Here is a 27972-nt window from a genome sequence, read left to right on the forward strand (position 1 = left end):
TGCTCCATAAAAAGATTAGAAAATATCGTTTTCATAAATACAATTGTTTGCAGTCTTTTCATTAAAAAGAAACATAGATATTTTCCTACATTTACTGATGATAGTAAATTATTTTTAATACAGATAATTATTTGATGATCGTTTCGAAAATATAGGAAAGATATATTTAATAGAACTAGACATAACACTGGTAATCATAGTGCTAAAGAATGTGATTTATAAATAACTCTTCATAAACATAAAACATTTAAAAGAACATTGTATACTATGTATTAGTAATGTACTGCCATAACGTACATGATACAGTACTGCAATAATGTAGGAAGTGAAAGCAAAAAGGTTCATTCCGAACTTGTAGATTTCAAATAAGATATCCACTGTATAATGCTGCCTCTATTATATACCGATTCCCTTTCCTTGATCCCTTGCCACCCTTGTCATCGGTCAGGATCAGGATCCTCTGAAAATCCCACCAGTGTCTAGCCCACAGTTTCACCCTTGAATTTCTTTTGAAGCCAGAAAACGAATGAGAGGGAGAGTGAATTGGCGAAAGAGAAGGTCAATGACCCCGCAAGATTCTAAGCTCGCTTTCATAGCAACTATATCTGAACAGGAAACTCGGTTACCTCGAAGGAATTTCGGTAAAAATTTCGGTAAAATATAAAAAGTGTAGCCGAAGATCTATACAATGATCATTCGTTCGTTACAATAATTACAAAAATTCCATAATGTGGTCTTTTCCCTTAATTTCACGCGATAAATGTCTTTGAGGATTCATTGTTCAGCGAATGAGTTTTGACTCCTTTTCTTTTTTGAAACATCGCGAAAAAACTGGGTCATTTGTATCAACGTTTACATTTTTGTATTGTTTTAGTCTTTCAAAGAATCTTCCTTAATCTTGTCTCTATTATATTATATGATTTGTTTTTAAATGAAATCTTTAACTAATTTTCCAAGAAGAATAAAAATTCGCTTTGAACAAGTACGAGTGAAATTTCGCCCCAAAAATTTAGGAATATCTTTGTGTGTATATGTGTGTTCGTGTTAATTTTTTATTTAATTTAAATTTACCATAGATTGTATCATCGTTTGCTCGATATTATTTAAAATTCACAATCCAGATATTCTCTCAAAGATACTATTTATCTTTTCTTCATCGTCATCGTTAAAGACCTTACAGGTTGCGCAAAAAATTTCGCGTGTCGTCAAAATGTGCTTGGATCTTAAACAACGACGCTCGTAAACGGACAGCAAAAAAGGAAAGTAGTGCTCGTTAGTAGTTAGAAGAGCATCGGAAGGATAAAGAATAAAAAGGCGGAAGGACTCCAAAAAAATAAGCCAGACGATACAAGAGTTAGTTTTACGACAACGACATTAACGTGAAGTGATTTTAATATCAGTTTCCGGGACCATTTGTAAATAATAATAAAGAATCGCTTTCAACTTTCAATCTAACAACATTCGATACGTAAAACATTTCTGAAATGGTCATAATCATAGTTTCTCAAATTCAATCGTTCCTTTTTTCCCAGCCGCATTAAATATTCGTACGATATAGTATACTCGACGCTTCCTTCTCGTTGTCAAGGTCCTGCTCAGAGTTCAACTTCGTGAGTTTCTCTGTTTGGCACTGGCTGCGCGCGATAAATTTTAAAGTCCTGTTCGAGAACATGTGTAGGAAAACACTGGTTAGATTTGTATTCTTTTGGCAAATTTAAATATAACTTGATATCAATATGTTCTGTGTGTGAGGCTGATGATTTAGGAACGCGCGATGAATTAGGACAGATGGCTCTTTTAGAAACATCGAATGTGTAGAGTTTGCAAAGTAGCTGGTGTAAGCTTTTATGATGACATGTGCTGGTTTTTATATTTATACACTTATATCGTGCCATTTTCTTTTGATTTTTGTTGTTTGAAAGCCGTAAAAATTTCTGGTTCTATTTTTAAACCTATTCCTACTTGTCACTTTATTTTGGTTTATAAAAAAAGTAACTTTTGCGAAAGGTTAATATCATATATTACGTTTTCTCTAAAATTCTTTTAACCATAATCTTAATTATAACATATGCTTTATTAAAGTATATTTTATTATTGTATATAACATATAATTTTAACATCTTCATATAAGATTCCATTTCTATTCTGAAATTTTTTATATTTTTAAAATAGATATTTTATAATAAATAGAATTTTAAAATAGATATATTCTACATCAAAACTGATATCTTCCTAGTGTCTACATAAGAGCGTGCGCGTTTTATTAAGTAATTTAGTCATGAAGAGACTGTGAGCGCACAGTTAAACATCGAGATTAGAAAATAGGATCGTCGATCCTTGCATATCGTACCTACGTTGAAAACAGGTTGACGATATCGTTTCGTTCCTTCCAACAGCAACCATGCTCCGACAGCCCCGTGAATTCCCGTGGCAAGAATTTGTACCATAACGCCGGTTACTACGACCACCCAACCCCAACCACTCTCCGGATAGTAATGCTGTCTTATGGTACATCGTGCGATGTATCTACACCGCGTGAAAAACAACCATAATAAGAGCACTGGACGCTTGCCTTGAAGGCTTAGACGATTTACTTATGGTCATTTAAAAATGTCCTTTTTAACTTAATTATTATTAGCGAATGAATATGTAGTGTATACTTATCGCTATAACGTGTCTATAAGATCGTTATGAACATTATAGTATATTTTATAATCACTGTAGACTATTTCAAAGAACATTTCATATTTTCTTACAGAAAATTACAACTCGATTTATAAAAGTTAACATTCATTGTATTGAATATTTAATCAACTGCCTAAAATTTACAGTTATTAAAATAAATGGCCAAATTAGATTTTTTTAGTGAATTTGCAAAAATAGAATCTAGAAGTTAATAAAATTTCAGTAAAAAATATGCACCATAAAAAAGAATAGATGGTCAAATTATTGACAAAAAGACCACGTAAATCGTATCCGCAAGGTCAGACCTAGGATCCTGATTTTCATCTTCTTCGATTTCCTTTGGACCTCTTCGTTCTTGCAGACAAACGACTCCTTCGCACTCTCCTGAGAAGGAAAGTTCACCTATTTCACCGGAAGTCGCTACCCCGCTGTCCTCTCGAGCGGGACAAAGTACGACATTCCTTTCGTTGCAGTTTTGATTCTTCATTCCTTGACTATTTTCACCAAGGCACACTGACCATATTTACTATCTTTTGTTTCTCATTATGGAATACTATCACTGTCTATTTAATTATTTTGGTCGCTGTAGTTTATTAAATTAAAGATTTTCATATCATAAAAAAATAAGATTAAAATTTTAATGTTTAGGTTGAATTTCCAGTGTTAGAGATTTCTATGTTAAAAATATTTTATTGTATTTTGATCTTTTATTGGTATCTATATTTTACAGCTGCCTTCTGTTTCCTTTCTTTATATTAGAAGGTCCACAAAGCATATAACTTTCAAAATAAATTTGCCATTCTTAATACCCGAGGGACAGATGAGAAAGATGATAAAGAAGCAACGGTCGAATATTCGCCGTTCGAAGATTACCTTATAAATAAGTTTATTCCGAAAATCATCCTCAGGGAGGATTCATCGTTTCAAAACTAGTTTTAAAACTACCACATAGAGAGAAATTATGATACAATAGATTTATGTTTAGAATCGGATCTGGAATATTCTATAGTAAACAGCTTTAGAAATATTGTTAATAAAATTCTATAAAAGGCATTGGGTTTCAATTTCATGATAAGCTCGCAGGGTCGAAGGGTTTTACTACTAATATCGACTATATTAGTAGTAAAAATATGTTGGAAACTTTATTCCGGCCATGGTGGAGATTAAATCCTATACCTTGTGGCAGATGGAAGATAGCCACGCAGATAAAGTTGGTAAACCGAGTGTCCTTTCTATTCTTTTACTCGGAAAGTTCCGCGGGAGAAGTTTTAAACCGAGTCGGAAGTTCCACTTCAGAACAAAACTGAATTTGAGACTAATGCCTCGACTCGAGCAACCTACTATCTTTCTACTTGTTAAATGAAATAGAAGAGAAAAAGTAATATTGTTTCCTCTCGCTCATTTCATTTCTTTCTTTTCAGATAAAGAACGTAAAACATTCGATTACCAATACATCGAAATTAGAAACCTAACATTATTGAATTGTCAAAGAACTTGTAATATCGGAATTGTTAAAAACGAATAAAATTCGAAATATTTAGAAAGATATACTATAATAATTTCTTTAAGTATACATTTATTGAAATCGTAAAAAGACAATTATTTCGAATTCTGTTGATAATGAGCAACGAAATAGGATTGGCATTCCTGAAAGTCACTAGGTGGACATCGATCGAATTCAGTTGATCGCATGGATATTGCATGGATTTTTGTAACGAAAGGATGAATAGAGTTTAATGTAAGAATGTCTTGCATTATTAGTTCATTTTATTTGTGTAAAGACAGTTATACTTTATTTTTGTTACCTAACAGTACGTGTAAAGTTTACGTTGCAATAAACGAATTAACGAAATAATTAAATCGAGAGTAGACTGATTAAAACCTATATACGCTTTAAGAAATTCTCTCCTGAACTTATATTTATAAATACCGAACGTGACAAATAAAATGTTCTAAATGACTCAGAATGACTCACATGTGGATGACTGAATATAAGCAATTGTATCTTTGAATTAGAAGCTTGAATTAACATATTTCTCTATTTGTAATACCAACTCATCTTATGTAATCTGTGCGAAAAATGACAAAAGATACCATATATAAAAGAAGAGTATCGACATGATCACGAGATAAACCAAAGACTCATCTAACTCACTCGTTTAAATCTAACATGTGCGTATCCAGGTCACAAGTAGCAGTGTTCTCCGTTGAATTACACTAAAAGCTCGGCAAACAAGAGCAAAGGGGGTGTGTTAACTAAAGAGCTGAATGTGTAGACATATTCCTGGTCCATTGTAATTGAGTCAAGCTGGAGCGGGTAAGTAAATGAAAGTAAAAGTTCGTGAATATACCAGCAAATAAATCTTAATGCGGAGCGCGCGATTTTGAAAGGTAAGCGATTCATAACAATGCGACGATTCATATAATCTAAAGCGGTTCGGTCCTTCGCTCGTATTTCATGTTTAATACCGGATGATTTTTGGTCAAATTTATTGCAAAGTCGTTACGCTATTTCGGCTCAATCGAGCGAAGAGGGAGAGAAAAATGGTTTAATTGAAATTTGATTTCCCTATTACAATGGAAAGATTTTTTAATGCATTTCATTTAGGAAACTTTTTATTCAATTTTTCCCTTAGTACTATAGGTATCTACAGAAAAAGTGCCTCCTGTGGAAAATTCAATAAAGTTTTGTCCACTACATTATGTTTCGATCGCGGTAAAAATTTTCTAAAATAATCAGTTTCCAGCTGAAAGGGGTCAACGATGCTACGTGTTGTTGTATCGAAATAAAAATACCTAAAACAACATGCCATACCAAAAAGTATCACGTAGCATTCTCTTTCTTCTCTTTCTCATCTTTTTCAATTTCCATCTTTCTGGAACTAGCTTTTTCAACAAAAATCATTCTCCCTCTGATTACTTTTAAAATTCATCAAAATATCATAGAAAAATTAAAAAATTCCTCTTATCGATTCTAATTAAAATACAAAATGAAAAATTTATGAACCAATGATAATAATATTTTCCACGTTTCAGTGTTTCAAACCACCATAAACACTTCAAGTCACGTGCACTGTTTCGTATTTGAAACTACCTATTCCCTCGAGCCAGATCGATTGCACTTTGTTTCCTGTCTGGAGCAAAACCCGACTGACACTTTGTGACAAAAAATCACGGGATTTCAGTAGAAAAGGGACGTAACACGCTAGACGAGGGGCGCGTTGTCGAACGCGGACTGGATTCGGTTAGGTGGTTCACAGAAGAGGACCGTCGCAAGCTGGGCTTGCGTAGGGGAAACCATTGGGCCAATCCCTTCGTTTTCCAACCTAGCCACGTGCTTTCATGACCATACAGTTTGCGTTTGGATTCGCGGTGGCCCGCGGTAAATCGGGTTCGATACAAATATCTGCGCTGGTCAAGCTTATCAGCCTTGCATATGGGAAGAACTAAAGGATGAAAAATCGATATTTTAGTTTTAGGTAAGAACGATTAGGTATATTTTCCCAATTGTTTGTCTCTGGCTTTTTGATCAGTTTTGTAAGAGCGAACAAGATTAAATTATTTAATAGACAGCTTTTGAGTTGCAATATTTGGTTTGTCTTGGAACATAGTTACAACAAAAAAGTGTTTTAAAATTAATCTTTGCATAAATTATGTATTATAGAATGATTATATTGGTCTTATTAATATTATGTTTATATTAATTGATGGACTTATTCTGGGAATGAAAGATAAAAACTAAGAGATTGAATAAGGAAAAATATCAAATAGTATTAATTCAAAAAATTGTGTTGGTAAAGTTTAATCATTTAAGAAACATTGCACAAAATCATCTAATAAAACATATGTATTTAACAATTATATGTTTGCTATACCATTTCGTTACTTAAAAATTCAGTATCGATTTATTATCTCCACTAGTTATAGGCTCTTGAAAAAAAAGCATTGACTCCTTTTAATTAATGTGAATGATTGAAGTGGCACAAAACCGTAATTTTCGGTCAAGAATTGTATTAAACTCAGTGTTCCAATGCATTCAGCCCGCTGAGCAAATCGATAAAACGGTTTACCCGATCTGTCGAGTAACGATAAATCAATGTCAACAGGAAAAGTCGATCGATCGTTACAAAAGATAGTAACGGAGATAAACTCCAAAAATTTAACTGCCGAAGCGTGTACTATAATAATTGCTGGATTACGAGTTCTAACATAATTTATCCTTATTTAACATATCACTCTTGAATTAATGATACTTCGTATCTCGATCCAATTATTCTACAACAATTTACATATCGTCGCGTGACACGAACGATAGTTAGCTACGAACATTTTGTACGCATAGCTTTCGTGGCAAATTAGCAGTAGAGGAAATCAATCATGAGAGAGAGAGAGAGAGAGAGAGAGAGAGAGATCGACGCGAGAAAAATCTTAATTGAATTCCGATTTCTTTTGACAACTCTGCTAGTTAATTTACCTATATAAAATAAAGGAAACAGAAATCAACAAGAAAACCTGTTTCTCTCATTTAACCTCATAAAAATAGTCACTTCCTACAGATTGTCTTATCGACGATATACTTAATTAATTCCGAATACGAATTTCATCGTACTAATCGAATAGAATATTATACATAAATCATTTGAAGACATTCATTTTTTGATTGCTCGATACACTTGTAATAAATGGGATCTATCATAAATCGCGTGTTGAGTTATATAATTGAGAAGCTTTCTAGAAAAACAGTGTCTCTAATTTTAGTTTTTAATCTTTAAATCTTCATTGTTAAAGGATTTTGTCTTTTTTATATTTACATAATAAACACAAATTTTATAAAATATTTGATTACATATTTGTTTAGAAAATATATTTCTACTGTCCTTTTTTGAGGAAGTTTCTCGATACGATAGAATCATGAAATAAAAGTGAATTTCAATTTTCGGCCGCAAATCCCTCCAGAAATACAGATGTTAAAAAGAATCACGCCACTGCTGCAATTTATGCAGACGAGGGGTTAGTATCTTTGCAAAGCTCCTCTAAGGTACGACGCGCGAACTGCTTTCAAATCGTCGGCTAAATGCGCAAGTAGAAGTAAGTCTGAAATAAATCTACCGTACATCGTAGTCACCGCGAGCGTTCCGGAAGGAAACTTTCTATTTTTTTCAATGTTCCGAGCAATGTAGCCAAACCTCACACGTAAATCCAAGAAACATAACGCTCCTACATATTTCATGTAATTACTTTTAAATAATTCAACCACACATAAATTTATGCATGTATTTTTATAATTCAATAGATTTTCCATTTTAAGACTTTTCCACTAAAAATTGGCGGTTATATCTTAATCGATATCTCAATCTGTAAAATTCTTAGATGACGTTTGTAAAATCTGCAAATCAAGCGATACGTCACAGAGAATAAAGGAAGTTTATCAAAATCCCTGTTTCGATGATTCCAGAAGACGATAAACTTCCAAATCTACTACACGTGCAAACTCTTGGAATATGTAAGTGCTCTGAAAGTGGTTGTATTAAGTTGGCTTCGGGAACACGCGAATATCTCATGAAATTTCACAGTCCGTCATGTCGTATACCTGCTGTTCAACCCTATTTTTATCCTGCTCTCTATATTGCTGCTGTCTAATCGTCAAATGTTATAAATTCTGCGTGCGACGTACGCTATCTTTACATTAACGCCATGGTTTCTTTACATTCTCTTTGACCACGTTAACGATTAATTACCATGAGCGCCACATGTAACTATTTTCTCGCCTCTCCGTTTCTTTTTGAACATGTTCCAAAATCAAGATCACTTTGATCACAAGATCAGAGAGACACGTCCCAACGACCAGAACAAATAAAGAAGTATTCATAATGTTAAAGGGGAGAACGCTAAACGACGTCGTACATTATGTGTAATTGCCAGGCAGATAATAAGCTTTACCTTGGATAAGGTGGTACGCGAGTTTTGAAAATTGTAGAAATGATTGGAGTAAGTATATTTCTAAATTTCGTTATGCACTCTTCCGTGATCGAATTGTTGTTTTATTTATGAGATATAGCATTTATCAATAGAAATATCTTGTTTTAATGGTTTTGCAAAGACGACGTAATATATTGAAATCTGAGGTCAATTTTATGGAAGACAAATACATTACTCGTTTATTTAATTAGATTATATTAAACTAATTTAGTAAACGGAAATACAAGTTAGTTCGTGAAAGTACAATGTCATGTTTACCCAAGATGAAAGGATTAAGTAATTATCAATTATCAAAATGAGATTCCGGAAATAATATAATAGTAAGCATTCTCCGTATATATTTAGTAAAAAAGTAAAAGTAAAATTTCAATTTATTCGCGTAGTTATCTTGAAATCTATTTAATCGTCGAGAAATAATAGAAGATACATGCTCAACAAAATCGGTGCTATGTCGCCAAGGACGAAATATATAACGGTAGATACATTGGCAAAAATTGCTCGAGGTCACCATTCTTCTTAACAAATGGCTCTGGTTAGTGGGCTGCTCTTCTACTTCGTCTAACCAATCTTGTCGAATTCGTCCAGCAATGGGTATTAACGGTGATCTACAACCACGAGATTGGCAATTGGAGTACCGGTATGGCGGAAAATTTGCAATATCAAGCTACTGCGCGGTGGCAAGCGGTAGACTTATCTGTTTAGTCCGTTTTAAATAATTTTTTTTATGTTCTTCGCATACATTTATTAGAAGATACTTTGAACAACTTTTGATTCTCTTTTTTCGAACTTTTCGTAGACTTTGTAAGTTCAGAATTTAATTGTATATTTGTTTGATGATATCGTTTGTTGTTTTTCAAGAATTCTATTATTAATTCGAATAATTCTATAAAAATAGAGCAAATTAAATTTTAGGCACGAATATTCGAATTTTTTATTATATAGTGGACAACGGTATAAAATTTGACATTTTGTTTTTGCTTTTTTGTACAATTGAAAAAGGACATTCAATCGAGGCAGAGATGGAAAAAAGAGAAAAAACGAAGAACTGCGTCGTCAGCGAGTGAAAAGAGTAGGTAGAGATAGGAGGAAAGTAAGAAGTACAATGATTCTTGAGGATAGACGTGAGTCACTCACGTAGATTGCCAGAAGGATCTTATCCTTTGAAGAAATCTCTGGATTCCAATTTTCTAATTTCAAATTTTGGCTGATTTCTATGCAAACTGTCACAGACTTTCAGAATAGTACGCAACTTAATTTATTAAATTAATTGCTTCTACAAACTCTACGTTCACACACATAATGATGCTTTTATAATTTTATAATGAATTTACAAGATGAATTATTTATGTTACTCGTTAATTAAATAAAAGTTAAATATATAAGTAAAGTAAAAGACAAATGTGGTCCTTGAGAAGGCAAAAAATTAATTAAATAACTAAATAAATTTTAAGAAAGAACACTTAATTAGATAAGTAAAGACCAAGTATTATGATAAATCAGGAAGTCGTCGACGTCGATAGTGGTAAAAGAAAATGTGTCTGATCATTTCACTACCAAGATTCATATTTACGGGGGAAGTCGAAGAATCATGTTCTTAATTTGCTAAGAGATAGCCAAGAGTTTTGCCCTAATATTTGTATTTACCATACATGGAAGAAAGCTTTTTGTCGATGTTTGTTCAACTATTGTATAGCTTTCAGTCTAGCGTGAGGATTTCCTTTGTTCCGGGACTATCGATTTGACTGCAATGCTACTTTGTGCATTAACGCGTGACTTTGCTTTCTGGCATCGTAAGATAATACTGTAAACACACAAAAATATTCTTCTCGAGACAGTAAAAGACCTATACTTAAAGAAAATTGTAATTAATCACTAATCAAAAACGATAATTAACAACCCTGATTTTTTGTGATGATTGAATTTTTGCAATTGCAATATTTAAATTTAATGGTTTTTGTTTGTTGTACCTACTTGTACCTTAGAAAGGTAAAAGAATATTTTGACATAGCCATATACCATTTACATTTCCATAATTCATTTACATTCATTTACATTTCATTCGCATTTCCATAATTAATAACTTGGAAATGTAAAGGTAACTTTAATTAACGAAGGAATGTGTAAAGTATCATACCTGTCATAAATTGTTGAGAAAAAATTGTCGAAAGAAAATAACATAACATAAAAGCATGAAACTTAATAAATAATATGTTGATATAGCTATAACAAATATTTATTGTGGCAGCAGTATATATTATTGCGTCACGTCTTGAAGGTAGTGGCCACTGTCTATATAAGGACCGTGAAATCGTGGTACAAGCTCATTTACTGTTCAAGCTTCGTATCAGACAGATCGTGAAATTAATTAGGCTGGCTCTGAGATGTGGATAGGGTCGACATGAGCTATCAACTAGCTGAGGGTGCTGGCTACTAGATTTTGACTATTCTATTCACACATTTAAAGTAAAGTAGAAATTTTTATAATTTACTCTTATGATATTACATGATCATTTCAAAAAATTATTTTTAATAACCATTATTATGACAGTTAATATAATGACTGGGCATTTTCACAACAATCAGGTTACTACTCTCATTTTCCAAAATTTTTGCATATAAAAAACCAAAACTTTGGTATCAAAATCTAATATAATATTCAAGTTGTTTTAGTAACTTTTAATGTTACTATCTATTCTATTTCATCTTTTTTAGATATACTGTCATTAAAAAAGCAAACTTGTATAAAATATCAGGGATATTGTAATTTTATCTCATACTGAATCGGTAACAGTGGATACGATACTAAAGTGGAGACACCAACTGCCAAGTCTGGCTACACAAAAATGTATTGTTAGCTTATACATCATCCACGCCTACATTTGAATACTGAGCTTACAAGCTTTCAGAGCCGATAAAGAAGGTTTCTCATTCTGATCTCTGCTTTTTGACTTATCTAAACCGGATAAACTCGAGGGACAGATATTTTACCGGAAGCTGGCACTTTCCTTCTCCAATACAAGTCAACGCTCTTTAAATAATATTCCACTCTGGACTATAACATTACCGCATCAATATCATCTTCTGTTTCATGCATTTGTTATCAGTAATTTAAGACTTCAGTCGTCATTATCAAAATTTCCTCTTTATTTTTTTTATATTTCGCTTTCTTAAATCACTTGAGTAGAAATTTCCAAGTTTGTATTTCACATTCTGTCTAATTTTCAATTTTTACATCGAAATTTTCATAGAAACTTCTCGCGAGTTCAAGAATACATATATCTTTAAAAAATACTATAGAAACTATCCTCGTTCCACAAAATTCACGCATTAAAGAAGAGACTTGAACTGGAAGTTGGTCGACGTATCCCATCGAATTTCCAACGCACGAACGCTTTTCCACATAGTAAACTAGGATGACTCAAGCTACGGTTTCCATGAGGCAACCAGTTTTCACAGAAGGAAACTTTCCTGATCCGATGATGGAACTCGTTTATCCCATGGAAGGCGGTCGAATCTTTCGCGAAAGCAATGACTCCAGAACAGTTCGTCGCGCTTACGCGCCGCATTTATACGTGGTGAGTCTGATTGAACGTTAGCGCAGATATATAGGAACGGTTATGATCTCTGTCGGTGACAGCCAGGAAAAGGATCCTGGTCCCTCTTTTTTACGTCGAATATCTTTCCGTATAGAGGGTTACACCCAGCACTTTTTGCACTCGGCTTCTGTCGACTTTCGCCAGGGGACGATGCAATGCTTTTGACAGAAGGCGTTGGTGTTATGTACACTTGATGACGAAGTGGTCAAAGGGAGCGTCTGCAAGATACAGGCATCCCCTTCGATTTCGCCAGAAGAAAATGCTCCGTTGTATGATATATCGACGATGGGGGAGGAAAAAATTTCCTGATAATTTTAATGTCATTTATCTGACAATGGGAATCGGAGAGTCGCCCCGTGTTTGGGAATTTATGGAATGCCAATTTTGGAACTGGCTGAATAGTGCTTTTTGCCTATTTGAACCATATAAATGAGATTTTAATTGCTGAAACTCTGATTCTAGTAACTTAATTTTCCTTTTTTTTTCGTTTAAGGAGAATGCGAATTTTATTTTCAAGATTTGCTATCTTCTTTTCTCGACATTGAATACTTAATTGATTATTCCGAAAATAGAAAGGTTACTTTCTCTCGTTTTTATAACTCGCACGCATTAAAAGATTAATGAGGCATGACATCAGATATTAAAACAATTTACACGACTTAAATATTGAATACACTTGATGGCTCCATTTGCTGCGATTATAATAACTTTTACTAAAACAAGTTTATCCAACGGGACTGAAACACTAATTCTGAATTCAAGTTTTGACTAAACGTTTACTAATGTGCTAATAATAAACTTCTGGCTTTTAATATCTTTAATATTTGTTACACATAATGAAGAAGAAATCGACTATATATATTATAAGAATAGCCGGCAGTTTTAATATACTTGTCAACACGAAGTATCATAAAATAAATCCTTCACGCTGATAATCGCGGTAAATGAATCACTGTCAACGGGTATGTTTCCACGTTCCAAACACCGACCTAAAATTGTAAACGCCGTTCAAAACATAGCGACCCAAGCTTCTATAATTACATGCTGCGACATCTTTCATTCATGAGGACACGCATTCGTAATCGTCGAATTTCTACCCAGTTTAACATGTCAGTCTTCGTCAGATCGACCTGTTTCTTTTCACACAATCTACCAGAGGTACGTCGACGAAAAACGAGAACTTCACCTTCCAATGTCAGTTATCTCAGAACCTTTATAGATCGCCGCTCGAAACGAAACTCGCGTTCACTTTCGTTGGTGCGAGTAACGGAACGGTGAAACGTTGTTGAATGGAGACACTTGTATCATCTGGACAAGAAATCTGGATCAACTGTATATTATTGTATATAATAATATCATTCTGTAGATATAGATTGAAGCTGCCAATTTTGTCATTATTCCACATAAAATACATTTGTTTATTATAGTCATTATTTGTTTATTTAATACATGTGTAGTTTGAATATCGTTAAAAATACATGTAGAAAGAATAATAAAATTTTCTTTATGATTTATCTTTACATTTTCATACGAACGTTTTGATTAATTTAACAAAATGTCTGCTACTATATTTTTTGGTTTACGAATATGTTTGGCATTTCGAATGGAATTAACCCAGTGAAAAATAGAATTTCTATTCCGAGGTTCCTCAATTGGGGCAATGACGTCGAAGTACTTGTACCTTGAAGATTGTGCCTTCATTCAAGTAATCTTTGTTTGGTTCTTTATGACTTTTTGTATGCACTTCAGGAGTGAAAGGAATATTTTTAACCATTAATTGGCACCATTGGGTTGAACATGACGATATTGGTATACGTAGACTGTATAACATTACTACATAAAATATAGAACACAGAAGAAAATTAGTTTAATCTAACTCAAGCATTCAAATCTAACGATATCAGTCGAAGATTAAAGAAGCGATTCAGTAAAGAAAATCAAATTAAGAATTCTGAATTTTCTCTCTCTAGTTATTACATTTAATTTAAAGTTTCCAATATAAAAAAGGGTACCGAAACTTCAAACTCTCTTTACTCCAAACATAAATTTTTTTACTTTACTTAGCTACGAGTACTAGAACAACGTCACGGTTTACTTCCTTTATTCGCAAGTCGCTGTAGGATATCGTGAAAATGAGTGAAAATGATTCACAATGAACTGGAAGTCGGAGGATATCCGCGAGAGCACTGGTTCGTTCATATTCCGACTAATATTTAACACGTTGCTTTATCGCTTCGAAGTAAGGGTCCTAAGCGTACGGTCAGGAAATAACTACGATAACCGGAAATAATACAGAAAGCATTGTCGGTAATCTTTGTAATGCGCTCTAATTTATTTAAAGATATGAGCACCTGGGCGCATCGAGAGGGAAATTCTCAGTATTTCACCGAAATGAACTTAACTACGCCCGGGAGGGCAAACATAATATACCAACCGTGGAAAACTATATTAAAAATTATTTACGAGCGACCACGCGCAATATAGTCGGCGAAAGTAAATTGAGCACGACCACTGGAAAAAGTATAACTGTCAAAGAGAATAAGAATTCGGTTTATCACGAGGTTCAACGGTCATTTTTATAGCGTTTAAAAACGGACACGTGAGTCGCGCACGGTGATACACGAGTCCCGAACAACGTCACTGTCTCTTAAGCGTCTTTTTTACGTCGCTTCTCCTGAGCATTTTAGTCCAGTTTTATTCTCGTTCGATGTAAATCAACGTAATTCCTCCGTACGCTGAGAAATAAACTCTGTTTCTGCGCTCCTGAAATCTATACCCACTCCCTTTTGCCCCAATTGCGAAATTCGGCCAGATAACTGGTGTTTCAAGTATGTAATATTCTACTTGTGTTTTTGTAGATGATTTCAGAATTGGAACAGACGCATAGTAGTTTATTAGTAACATTTCGAATTAAAGTGAATATTCATTATATGCTATTTTATTGATATTAGCATTGGAAGAAAAGTCTGCGAACTACAAGTTGTTATTAGTTTCTAACCAAGGAAGTAGTGAAACCATGGATCTTTTAAATTGATAGTTGTAGAATTGGTTTAAAAGGTCTTCACGTTTTTCTAATTAGAATAAACAGTACTTTAAACGTAAATTACAATTTTCGTCACTTATTTCTCTTTATACTTTCTTTAACGTAACTGCAAAATGCAAACAATGACCATTTCCACAGCGAGAGCTTTATTTTCGACTACTTTAAAACGCATCACGCTTACTTTCCCAATGAAGCACGTTTATTAGGTTAAGAGTACGATCAGAAGTCACGAGATCCAGTTACAATTACCTTAAAATCAATTATACGGTCGCAATTGTTGCAATTGCCATTAGATGAAGGCCCAATTAAAGATCGTTGCTGCTTAACATGCTCACGTTTGTATGTTTCTTCGTAAAGAGAAGAAAACTAGAGGGAGAGTGCCGGCGATATAAATTTGACGAAAGAACAGGAAAGTTCGCGGGCAAATGTTATGCCTGGAAAAAGAGAAAAAGGGTTTGACGGCAGCTTGTAAGTCGTTTCGTTTGTTGAAATTTGAAGGATTTACGAATGCGTTTCAGAACTGAGCGCATCTGGACAGGATGTCTCCTATGACACGATGAAACTTCATGTTTCTTTTTACGAGTCTTCCATAGAATTTTATTTCGAGATGTCAGTCGATGATTTCTGGAAAATGTTCTCCGATTGTATTTTTAGATTAATATCAAGATGTCTAAGCACAGGAAGTTTACGTTGAGAAGGTTCCTGCAATTCCTAATTTATCTCATTTGAATGATAAAGCTGAATTGTGAGGTACAATTCAGCTACTATAAATTCAGTTAATCGTAAATTATTAACAATAATACCTTTTTTTGTATAACATATTCCTTTTCTTCTGGACAAGTAAAGTTGTACAAGCGATTGTCTCTACTTAAAATTACAAGAATCTGTCCACTAGAAGTCACGTTTTATACTGATCGTCTTATTCTATTTAAAATCGTAAGAATTATGCAAGAGAAGCCTATAATTTACATCTTGTCATTTGTTTTTCAATTATTATCAGTTAATAAATCATAATGCAAAGAAGCCTAGATCTATTATATGAACATTAAAAAATCATATAATGTCACTAAATAATTCTTGATATTTAAATTTCATTTTTATATATATTGATTTTTGTCATTATAAAATTTGGAACGTGTATAGCTGACTCACTTTTTAAAGAACAGAAAAGGATATTACTTAAAAAATGAAATTGAAATGAAGCAGAGCTAGCAAAACAGTTCCCCCATCAAACATCAAGCTCTTTCACACAACCCTCCGTATCCAAGCATCTCGAGCATTTTCCTCATTTCGAGACAAATTCAAATAATCGCGACGTCGCGTCGTCTTGCGTTTCAGGCATTTTAAACGTTTCCCCCGACTCGTATAGCGCGCTCTTTCGTGTTCTGTGGTACCAAACGTCAAGTTTCCTCGACGTATCCGTGCTCGTTCCCCAATAAATCTGCTCTCCATCTTTTCCTCAAACGACAATTTTTTTCTCGTTCGTTCGCAGCCTCGATTCTCGTCCTGGTATTTTTGCGCGCCTCGTATTTCTCATTACTTTATGTCGGGCAATTTGCGTCGCGAACAGCGCGCGTGCATCGTTGCTCTGTCACGCGTGTAACGGCTGACGAGCAAAAGACTCGTCCGCGAATTACATCTCGCAAACTTCATTCCAACACGCGTCACACAGCTTCTCCCTCTCGTAGCTGTTCATATTCGCGGTTGACAGTAACGTCGTCGTGATACACCGTACATGGAACGTCGTGTTGTGACGTCAGAAATTACATGTGGATAAAATGGGGCAATCGTTCCGACCGTGAAAGTAGCTCGCAACGAAAATAAGTTAGACCGGTCGGGGAACCGAGACTTGTTTGACGTTTGGCTCGATCGTGGCCAACTGTTTGCGGAACTGGAGCTAGTATCTTTTGGTTCTTTTGGAGTTCCACGTTGTTCTAAGAACTTGTTTCTAATCTGTTCGATTAAGAAGTATGTGTACTTTTAATCGTGTGAATTATTTGCATTTACAGTGTTAGATGCAAAAATATATATTATCTGTTATTTTTAAATTAGCGCGCGAGGAGAAGTTTATAGTCTATAACTTTTAAGTTATCAATTTACTAATAGTAGCTAGTAAATTATTACGCAAATAAGCTCAATAATACGAAGAATAATATGTCAGATCATTTATCATTATTTTCTTACTATTAACTAGTTACAGCTTTATAACTTAATTCTTATGTTTTCAAAGTATTCCTTACCTTCTAATAGAAACAATAACTGAATTTTAGACATATTTTTGTGTACATTAACATTTGACACTTAATAATACCTACAGAATAAATTTAAACTCCAACAAGATACCATTTAAAACTCCGAAATTTAGTTTCGAGTAATCGTCAGTTACAATACAAAAGGTTTAATTTACACTCGTATTGACCGCATTAAACCTAACTGGTTTCTAAGCAAGGTCCAATTGTTTTTTAATCTTCAGTGGTTCTATTTTGTAGTTCCCAAGTTTCTCTATCAATTTCACCTCCAGATAAGAAAATGCAATTATTGCAACTGTTTCTCTTGCGAACTTATCTAACAGTAGTTATCTGGCATTTTCTACTTCCCAGCGTAACCTCCGAAAGTAATTTCGCTTTTTCTCTGTAACCACTACGACGAAGAAGCAATACCGCGAGACGAATCTTCGCAAGAAACGAAGAAAAATCCGCGAGCAACGCAAGCCGGTAGATTTCACGAGATCCGAGGCATTTCCGTTTGATTGTTAACGTTCGTGGAACGAGCTTCGTCCCATCGTCGTTGATACCAGAATCCTCTTAGCTGGGATTCTCTTTTCTCCCGCGAAGGCCACTTTTCTTTATCTACGCCGTTACAATAATCCGCGTCCCCGAACGGAAACCTACCCAGGAGGAATTTGAACTTAGCAGAGCTCGCCCCCCCTAACAGGCGGGAATTTCGAAGAATTCCAACGTGAAGGTATCTCGTAACAGGCTGTATGAAAAATAGCGGATCTACATATTCGCAGTAGGGAGCGATTTCAAGAACACTTTTATCGCGTTCCTTCCATCTTTCCACTTTGCAGGTTTCTCTGTTTGTTCCTCGTGTTTCGCGTTTTATACTCGTGTTGTAAGCGAAGAATTCTATCTGACAGCGTGCGTGTTTCGCGCCTTATTGGAAGAGGGTTCCTGATCAGACGGAGGAACATGTTGTAAAAGACACAGAGGAATTCAGAGGGGGATTTTTAATCTGATAGAATTTTAGAAGGGCTTGGTTTGCATGTACTGTCATTCTTGTGTGAGTGAAATAATAACTTCGACTGTGATAGGCCAAGGAATGAATTTTTTTGTTTAATTGACTGTGATCAAGTCAGGCGAAACAAAATTCTATTTTATTCTCTTTTTCAAAGAATAGTTTCATCTTCCTGAAGATCATTTTATGTATCGTTTTTAAACTGGCAATGCGAATTTTTCTTTTATATATGATTTCAATTTGTGAACTTTTACATATACAAACGTATGTCTTTCAGCATTCGTCAAAAGTCGAACATTGCATCAGTTGATTGATGTGTCTGCGAACAAAGTGCTTATAAAATCAAATTCATAAAAGGAATTACCAATTGTTCCGACTGAAATATTCTTGAAGTAAACTTAAAATCTAATTCAGGTCTTATTTTCTTTCTATCTATGTTAATATTAATTCCTCCGCGTGTATCACGATAGTATGTAGTTCGAGCGAGGAAAATTAAAAGTTTGCATGAATCTTAAAACAGTATAATTGAAATGAAATAAATGAGAATGCCAGGCTGGGTCTCGTTCAGGCAAGCTCCTCTTAAACGCTGATTGTAAGTTCTTAAAACTCGTTCTGCTCTCGAAGTTTCGCACAAAGTTCCACCTTAGCTTGTTACTCTGTCTGAAACTTCCCTCTCACAACACACTATCCACGCTTAAGAACACTCATCCCCCCACGCTCACATACTTATACCTGCCAGTCAACCACTTTGACGCACGCACGCATTTCCTCGAATCTAACTTTCTAAATAACGCAATCGCAACTTCGTGCCCGAAAAACTCTCTCGCCACTGTGTCGAGAACAATTCTATAATATTTGTGATTACGAAATAGTAACAAAAGAAATAATTGGGGAATTATCAAACTGTTCTAATTGAAATAATTTAATAGATCTTAGAACTTTTATAACTAGTTTGCGATATGCATGTATAATGAGCAAAATGTATCAGAAATATGTACGATATAATATATCGAGTATTACTTTAAATGTTCTACTTTCACCCTAAGAAAATATACATTTGCACGAACATTAATAATTTATTTAATTTATTTAGAATTATGCCTTGCAATATTTTTTCGTATAAGTTTAGAAACCTAAGCTTCTAAAATCGAGAACGTTTGCTGAGCTATTAATTCGTTTATTTTCTTCATCTTAAGGTAAAAAGAAGAGAATCTATAGGAATCAAAGACGAATGAAGTTTCTGTGGATTCAGTAATTAATTGAATTCGTGATCGATGTTTTTCTTGTAATCGTCTGGCCCACCTAAAGCGAGTGTGGCTATTTACGCGGTCCGTATGTGGTTAATAGCGCAGCTAAGAATGCGACAGCTTCGTTAAAGCCTGTGTCATGCTTTTTAAACGTGCACATGGTTACTCTCTGTTCTTTTTCTAAAAGCGTTCTTGTTAACTGGAATTCATACCAGCAACGATTATAAAGTCAGCACTCGAGATTTCCGTTCTACGCGATTTGATCGATAACTTTGCGCCGCGAACGCATGTGGGTGGCGATCTGTCTATCTACCGTGAAAGTTTTCGACAGTGACGGTATGATGGAATTATAATGTCGAATTAATTCGGCCATGAATAGGAAACTGTGTAAATTCATCTGATGGATCCCTGACTTAATACTGTAAAAATAAGTATCCATTGGAGAATTGTATTTCGAAAGGTTATCAAATGTTTTGTCTTACCTGCACTTTCGTTAAAGATAAGTTATGTTGATTTATAAATTCCTATGGTTTTTGCTATTGAAGACTATAATTTTTTCATAATTATTTAACATGATTTGATTAATTAAATAGTTTCCACTATTATTTATAATTTCTTCCTAACGTTCCGATAGTTTGTGAATTTGTTGCTCGAAGAAATCAATTGTTTTTTATGCAAAGCAATATTCGAAATATTTTCACTATTTCACGTTGTTATAGAATAAGTAGATCCGATAGTAGTTTCACGGTAAATAAAAAAAGATGGTAAGGGATCGAAACGAGGTCTGGCGAAGTAGATACTAAAGATCTTTCCATTCAAGGAAGGTTCTTTCTAAAGAATTATTTTTATTATGACATTATCATACTAGTATTATCGTTACGAAGCGGTATCTGATATTAATACAAATATCTTTAAAAGAGGAAATATAAAATTATACAGGTATTTCTATTTCATTAATATTAAAAAAGAGAATAGAAACTATCGGATGACATGTAACACATATGGCAAATGTTAGGATTTAATATTATAAATATTATAAACCAACCTCGTATAACTAGACGCTGTAAACAACAGTTTAGAATTTTCTGCACGTTTCTCCTGAACAGATAAAATCCCAAATGTTGTTGTCTATTCAATTTCTAATTACCTGGTCCCCATTTTATCTCATGCTATTTAAATATAAAAATCACGTGGCTCACCTATTTTACATAAACGCCAGCAATTCATCAACCGCTGCCTCCCGTTTTCATAACGAGGTCACGACACCGACGAAAACAGACAGAAATAGAGGAAATCGAGCGAACGCGTCATAATTCGTACGATCGACTTTTCTGAATTTAATATACCTTACAATAAACATAATTAAAGGAAGTTTCTCATGGATTTCGAGCAAAGAGCAGTCACCGAATCAGCTGGAATTCTGCTCTCGATCGTGTGATTTGGATTTCTAGTCGTCTTTGAATAGGAACTAGGCCCACCTAAATAATCGAGTCCCTTACCTGCCCTCAAGTGTGCACGCACTCATGAACGACGCTTTCTCAAACGAGAACAGGATCAACGTTCTATTATGACGTCATTCCTAGACGGTAAGTCTTCGAATCGTTTCACTGACATCGAGCACCCGTGGATGACGTAAAGGTGAGAGAGCAATTCATCTGTCTTTATTGGCCGATTCATGAACCACTATTGCAGCTTCGTTAGCGGAACGAGTTCGAAAGAAGCCGTGGATGAAATTTTGAGAAATTACCGTTGTCTGTAGGAATTTTAGAGAAAATGTTGCTTTAAAGAGTTTCTCAAAATTTTCTGGTCTGACTGCTGGTCGGTTGTATTGTAATAAATTCCTGAGGGTAAAAGATCAGTCAGTAGCTCAATTAACCGGGTAATAACTAAAATTTCAATTCAATAAATGGAATTCAAATAAATGTAGTTCTAATACGTAGATTTATAGAATTTTGTGTAGTAAATACATTTGTCAAGAACTCTTGATAAAGTTGTGTCTACCTATAAATTTAATTTTATAACACTTGAAATCGGAGATTCTTTATTTAATCTGATCGTAGACAATATCAGTAAAATATTATTAAATTGAAAATCGATATGGATATTTTATGAAAGGAAAGCGAGCAAAAATATATTGTTTCCACGTTTCATTCGTGTGTTTTATGATAATTGAATAGCCGTCTGCTTTCCAATTCAGTTTAGCTATTACTATTTCGATAAGGGAACGCTTGCTTCCGTTTCGAGAGATAACTGGGCCACGTGTGAGAAACAGCAGAGGGACAACGCGCCATCTCCTTAGAATTGCGAATATTTTCTAAGGATTATTAGACCGGCCGGCACCATCGCGAGCCTGTGTAGATTTTCCCTGTGGTTTCGCTAAGATGTGCGCAAAGTGTATTGAGAAACTTATGTTTGTTGATTCAACTAGAATATATTGAAATACATATCCATATTTGCCTTTCCATGTTACTTCAATTCATCAGAAATTGCTATACCTCTTGAAATCATTTAGAATTTACAATTAACTCTGATCTTTCTTCTTACATAAAACAATTAAAAATAGATTTTGATTTGTAATAGAATAAACTCAATAAATCCCAATATTACATTCATTACTAAGTTCCTAATAAATCGATATCATTAGAGTCTTTTCTTATCAAATCGCAATCGAATCATGTAGAATACTGGTGAGTTTCATATATTTAAATTATTTTTTGTATACTAGGTAATGTGTATGAATAATTGTATGTTATATAAGATAGGAGGTAAAGGGTGGAGTTGATCAGTTTGGCTTGTAATTGTAAGAAGCTCGACTATTTCATATCATCAACTACAGAGATAGGAATCAAAGATGTGTAGAAAATCATATTGCAATGAAAGCTACTACTATAATCCCACAATGTTCTTGATAACTCATCGGAGACTCGTAAAGTTTGCCAACGACAAGGGATGGAACGTTTGCCAAGTGGCATTCATCCGCGTCTTTTTTTCCAAGCGTAGCCACGAACCGAAGTAAACGAACGGCAAGAAGGTGTGATGTATAATTAGCGCGATTCATATCTCGTTTATTAGGCGGCAGATGTAAGAATACTCGGCGACACTCGTGCCGCTTGGATGTTCGCCAAAAAGCGATATACGTGCCTGACCATGCACGTTTCGTGGCCACGGAAACGAGAGAAACAGTCGCGCGCAGACAAAGCGCCAGTGGACGGGCAACAAGGTGGAAGATGCATCGTGATTTCAGCCTTGTTTCGCACGGCCCAGCCAGCTGACGCTCTTTAATTTCACCTACTATTTCCACACGTTGCAACTTTCTGCCCCTTTCAATCGCGATAACGTTCTGCGCCGTTTTATGGTCGAATTGGAACAGACTGAAACTCTATCGGTAGTTAATGTTCCAATTTTATTACTCATTTCCTTCTTCTGTTCTTTTCTCTTGCTTCTCGATTATTTATGTTAGCTAATATGTTTGGATTTTATTACTGATTGATTTACTAAAGAATTACTAAACCAAGTGAAATGACACATTCTAAATTATTTTCTTCATAATTAATCAGAGAGGCGGAGATACTCTTGAAAAAATATATGTACCTGCTGTGGTTAGTACCTAACCCAAACCTCATAAAAATATTATAGTATTAAATGAATAAAAATGAAAGAAACATGCTGCTCCAACTTACGATGATAGCGAATATGTTAAAAACATGCACGCTTCGCGTAAATCTAATGTTGAATGAAACATAAGAAAAATCGGCATTACTATGGTTTCAACGATTCGTCAATCGATTTGTTATATAAATGAGTAGATGATCGAATTGGACAAGCAAATGGCTACATACACGTGAATAGATTGTTTGAAACTGAACGTTAAATTGGTACTTGTACATCGTCCTGTTGCAACACGAGGTACTGATACGTGTGGTGTTTGAATAACGAATTTATTATAAAGTTTGAATAGTAAATTAAAAGCGGGTTGAAGACTATACACGGAAATACAGGTATTACGAACGTGTAATTTTAATATATTTGGACATAATTAATTACTACGTAAATATTATAATAAATACAATAGTGCGCATATACTTCTTGTGAATACTGTATATATATTTTCAAATTTTTTATATAACATATATATATATATATATAGCTAATCTTTCATATAACACGCGAGAAAAGCTTTTAAGTGTACAAACATCTACACGAACCATTGTATATAAATCGTCTATCTATAAATCGTACCAAATAATCTTATCTCCTCAACTAAATCTTCGGAACAATTTCCCAAAATAAACTAACCTGACTCCCAGTACACAGCGTGGGCAAATTTGTCAGTCACCTGCTGCAGGAAAATGCCACTGGCCCCATGTACTCCATAGGACAGCATCTGTACTAGCATGCCAACAAACATCACGACCCATCCCCAGCCTCCTTCCGGATAATAATGTTGTTTCAATGTATGCAGTTGCTTTAAATCAGTCAGTAATTGCTTGGAATTGTGCGCGTGGCCGGCGGCAGGCGATTGTTCGTTTCCACTGCACGCGACACCACTGTCGTGTACAGATAATCGTGGCAAAGACCTGCTGTGATATAGTAACGACGCAACAGGGGTCTCGTGCTTTGATTTCTTTCCATTCGCCTCCTTTACGTAATTCTCTTCGTACGCTAGTCCTTCACACTCTAAAAATCCGGAATATTTAGGCAGATAAGACTTTTCGTAAGAAAGATGCGGTTCATCACAATTTGGACACTTAGTTTGGCCAACGTGTTTTCCGACTTTACGAACAGGCGTCACGTCGTTGAAGGATCGGGGTTCATTGACACGAGGACTTTCCTGGCTCGTGGATGATCGAGTTACCCTCCTCTCATTGTCCTCGCGCCCTTTTACTATCGGTCTGTCTCTCGAAGAATCGGCAAGTTTACGAGGCACTTCTGCTCGAGACCTTCTCTCAATTGTACCTTCCGCCGTATCAACGATCAAATTCGTGTGATTCCGTGGTCTATACCGCGGTGAAAGTTCGCGTCGATCCCCTTTACCAACGTTCTCTTTCGATCCACACTGCCTGGTCGTACCTACTAATTTATAGATGACCCCAGAGATTGATGTCTGCGTGTTCTCCGGCTTCTTCTTTGACTTCGCGACCCTCTGTTTCTTAATCTGTATTGAATTATCGGACCTGAAGTTTACGCTGAGCCGTTTGTGCTCAGTGGGAAGCTTGTATGCATCATGCTGCCGCAAACTTTTCAGTTTGTCAGCAAGTTCTGTGTTTTTCGTACTTTTGCTCCTTCCATCTTGAGCGAGAAGCGATCTGTTTTTATCTGGACGTTCGTGAACCGTCAAATTTTGTCCTTGTACGTCCTCGCTGGATGTCCTACGATGGTCCTCCACGACGACGAGTCCTCTCATTCCGTCATTTTTATTCGCAATCCTTCGCTTTCTCTCGATATCGCTGGTGACACTTGAATCTTCGGAAGTCAGAGATTCACAAAGGAGCGATGACTTATTGACTGTCGTTCGATCGTCACCGATTTCCAGATCGACGCGAGAAGCAGCCATTATCCGGTGTTCTCAAGCCTCTTCCCATTCGCGTCTTCGTCGTCTTCGCCGTTTTCGTCGTCGATTCTCTGTCTCCTCTGTCTCTTCCATTTCCCCTCCGCCAAAGGATCCCTGATTCCTTACTTACTGTCTACCAGAGCAAAAATGCGAGATTAAGTCGTGACAGTCAAATTACGTGTTCAATTGCGTTCCATGAATCATCCAGTTAAAGATTTTGCAATTTGGACTTGCAAAATGATGATATTCAATGCTTGAGCTAATACACATTTTATATCATCTACTTTTTTCTATTTTACAAAACAATCTCCTGTTATTAATTTTATTTATTCCTTTTCTTTTCTTCCGTTTTTAAATGCGACTTCTAAACGTCATTTTAGCAGAGGAAAGTTACGATGCATACTTGACAATTGCAACTACACGATTCTGTTACATTTCAATGTTATAACAGTAATTAGAGTCTCGTTCGGAGAAATTCTCTGGCTTAAGACAAATTCAACCGGTTCGCGATTTTGGTGGCAACGTATATAGGACCCGGTTTTATACGGTTTGAATATAGATATCTCGGCGATCTGAAGGCTGTCGAGGATACGAGAAGTAAGCAACCGAGCGCGCCACGCTCAGCACGCAAACTGGCCGGAGAACCGCGTCGGCCAAGAATCGTGCGGCTGTCCGCGCGGCCACGCTCGACAGCTGCGCTTCTGGAACCGAAGCCGGAGGAATCCCTCTCTCTTTTTCTAAACCCCCTCCGCGCTGGTTGCTCCAGCCACTTTGTATGTTCGCGGAATGTTCAGGTAGCCGTTGTTCCGATGGCAAAAGCGAAGCAATTATGCGCGAGAAATACTGCTTCCAACGAGCTTGTTGCGTAAGTAACGTTCGTCGATTTGTTACTTGAAACGAAGGTAGAAATGTAATTGAAGAATTGTAATTTGAAGAATGTGAGAGTGATACTTGAAGTAATTGTTTGTATAGTTGGTGATTGAGGAGCTTGGAGAAAAAGAGCCTATAGATTTAAGGTAAACATCCACTGTAGGCTATAAGTATTCGAGTAACAACTGACATTTACTACAAATTTTATGCTTGTCCCTGCTTTTATTTTCTAAGTATTTTATTATAAACCTGTTATTTTATTTATATTCTAATGTAAAATAAAACAAAAGTTGTTGATTGAGCTTTTAGAACATGATTGGCCTATGGCTGGCTGTATACATTACCGCTGAAAGTAAGATGTGAACATTTGCTTATTTTTGACTTGCTTACTTTGATTTTTGATTTATAGTGGCTTACGAAAATATTGAAACTTCTTTGAATTACTGTGAAAGTTCCTCAATTGTACTTATTTGTTTCCTGGTGGTTAATTTATGGTCATTTGTTATTGCTTAATGATAATTTTTATTAAAGAAGGTTCATAGTGGTTCGTTTGATAGGGAGATTGGTTGTCATGGTAAGCGAAAAAGCTTTCTTCGTGAGAGAAATGTATTTAAAGTTATAGGCGAAGCATAGATAAGATATCTCGCGCAGAAAAGCTTGTTGTTCAAGTCAATTCTTCCCACGTAGCTCCATTCGATTAAGATACTTCGTTAGTTGATATACTTTCTTGCGGTATATTTCTTTAAGAGATCGTGATGCAGCTTGTAAGCGTATTTCAGACACTTTATGTGCCCCGAACATGTTTAGCTTCACAATGCACTTTATTAAGCCAGAACTTAATTTTCATGATGAGGAAAATGAGTTGCAATTTTCACTACTCTATGTGCATTTTTTAATAAACCAAGAGAAGTTTAATATCCCAATAAAGAATAACCTTCTTTCCTTTAAAAAGAAAGTGCACAATAAAACACACAACTAAACGTATAATTAAAAAATATTAATCATAGAAATTATATAAATTTAAATTTGCATAAGTATCCATTGTCTATAAATTGCAGGACATTCAACTAATATTTCTCATAATTAGTACAACAACCAGCGCTTTCTAAAGAAATTCAGGGCGAATATTCAAACGAGTGATGATCTTAATATATTCCTATAATATTCCTGGCAATTTCTATAATTTTCCGTATTTCTTGCAACAGAGCAGGCGAATCTAAAACGAAACACCACCCGCGTCGCCAGAAGACTCGTCAAACTCCCAAAAGCGTCTTCGGTTTAATCTACCCGAGCGTTTCATCCGACGCAACCCTCCGTCAGCCTCCATCCTTTCCAGTATCATAGAATTATGCTCAGAGATCTCAGAGATCGTGAGTAATTTTGTCAGACCAAGAATAAAAAAGACGAAATCGCCGCGATGATCCTAACTTTTTCATTTGCGCCGGAAAGCCCTTTCGTTTCGACGCGCTTTCACCCCTTACACACCGAAAATCCCTGTCCATTGTAGTCGCTCGTCTTTACTCTCTTCTCTACTCTCCCCTATTCGAGTAAAATACATATATGAATTTGTGGGCCTTCCGTATTTACCTTCCATCAGCGGACATTAAACGACACGTCACTGTGATGCGAGTCGGATCATAAACCCGGCATAAATTAAATATTCTCGCTGTATGGATTGACATTAACACGTTCGTGGTAATAAGCGCACCGTGCGACACTAATCTAAACACTTTTACATGTCCTTATTAACCTCGCTGTTACCGT

At 35.3% G+C, this 27972-nt stretch overlaps 1 protein-coding gene across 2 annotated transcripts in view; it reads right to left on the reverse strand.

The window, feature by feature from the left end:
* Positions 1–27972, reverse strand: part of LOC126919704 (uncharacterized) — a 65141-nt gene that overhangs the window by 10003 nt on the left and 27166 nt on the right. The window contains exon 1 of one of the 2 annotated variants that reach the window (XM_050729209.1): positions 24084–26039. The exons of the other annotated variant lie outside the window; for it this stretch is intronic. Within the exon in view, the coding sequence (XP_050585166.1) occupies positions 24084–25341 (1258 nt within the window). The 5' untranslated portion in view covers positions 25342–26039. Of the gene's footprint in view, positions 1–24083; positions 26040–27972 lie in introns of those variants that run through there. 2 annotated transcript variants of the gene reach the window in all.

Source organism: Bombus affinis, chromosome 8 (genome assembly GCF_024516045.1).
Source record: "Bombus affinis isolate iyBomAffi1 chromosome 8, iyBomAffi1.2, whole genome shotgun sequence".
Lineage (NCBI taxonomy): Eukaryota > Metazoa > Arthropoda > Insecta > Hymenoptera > Apidae > Bombus > Bombus affinis.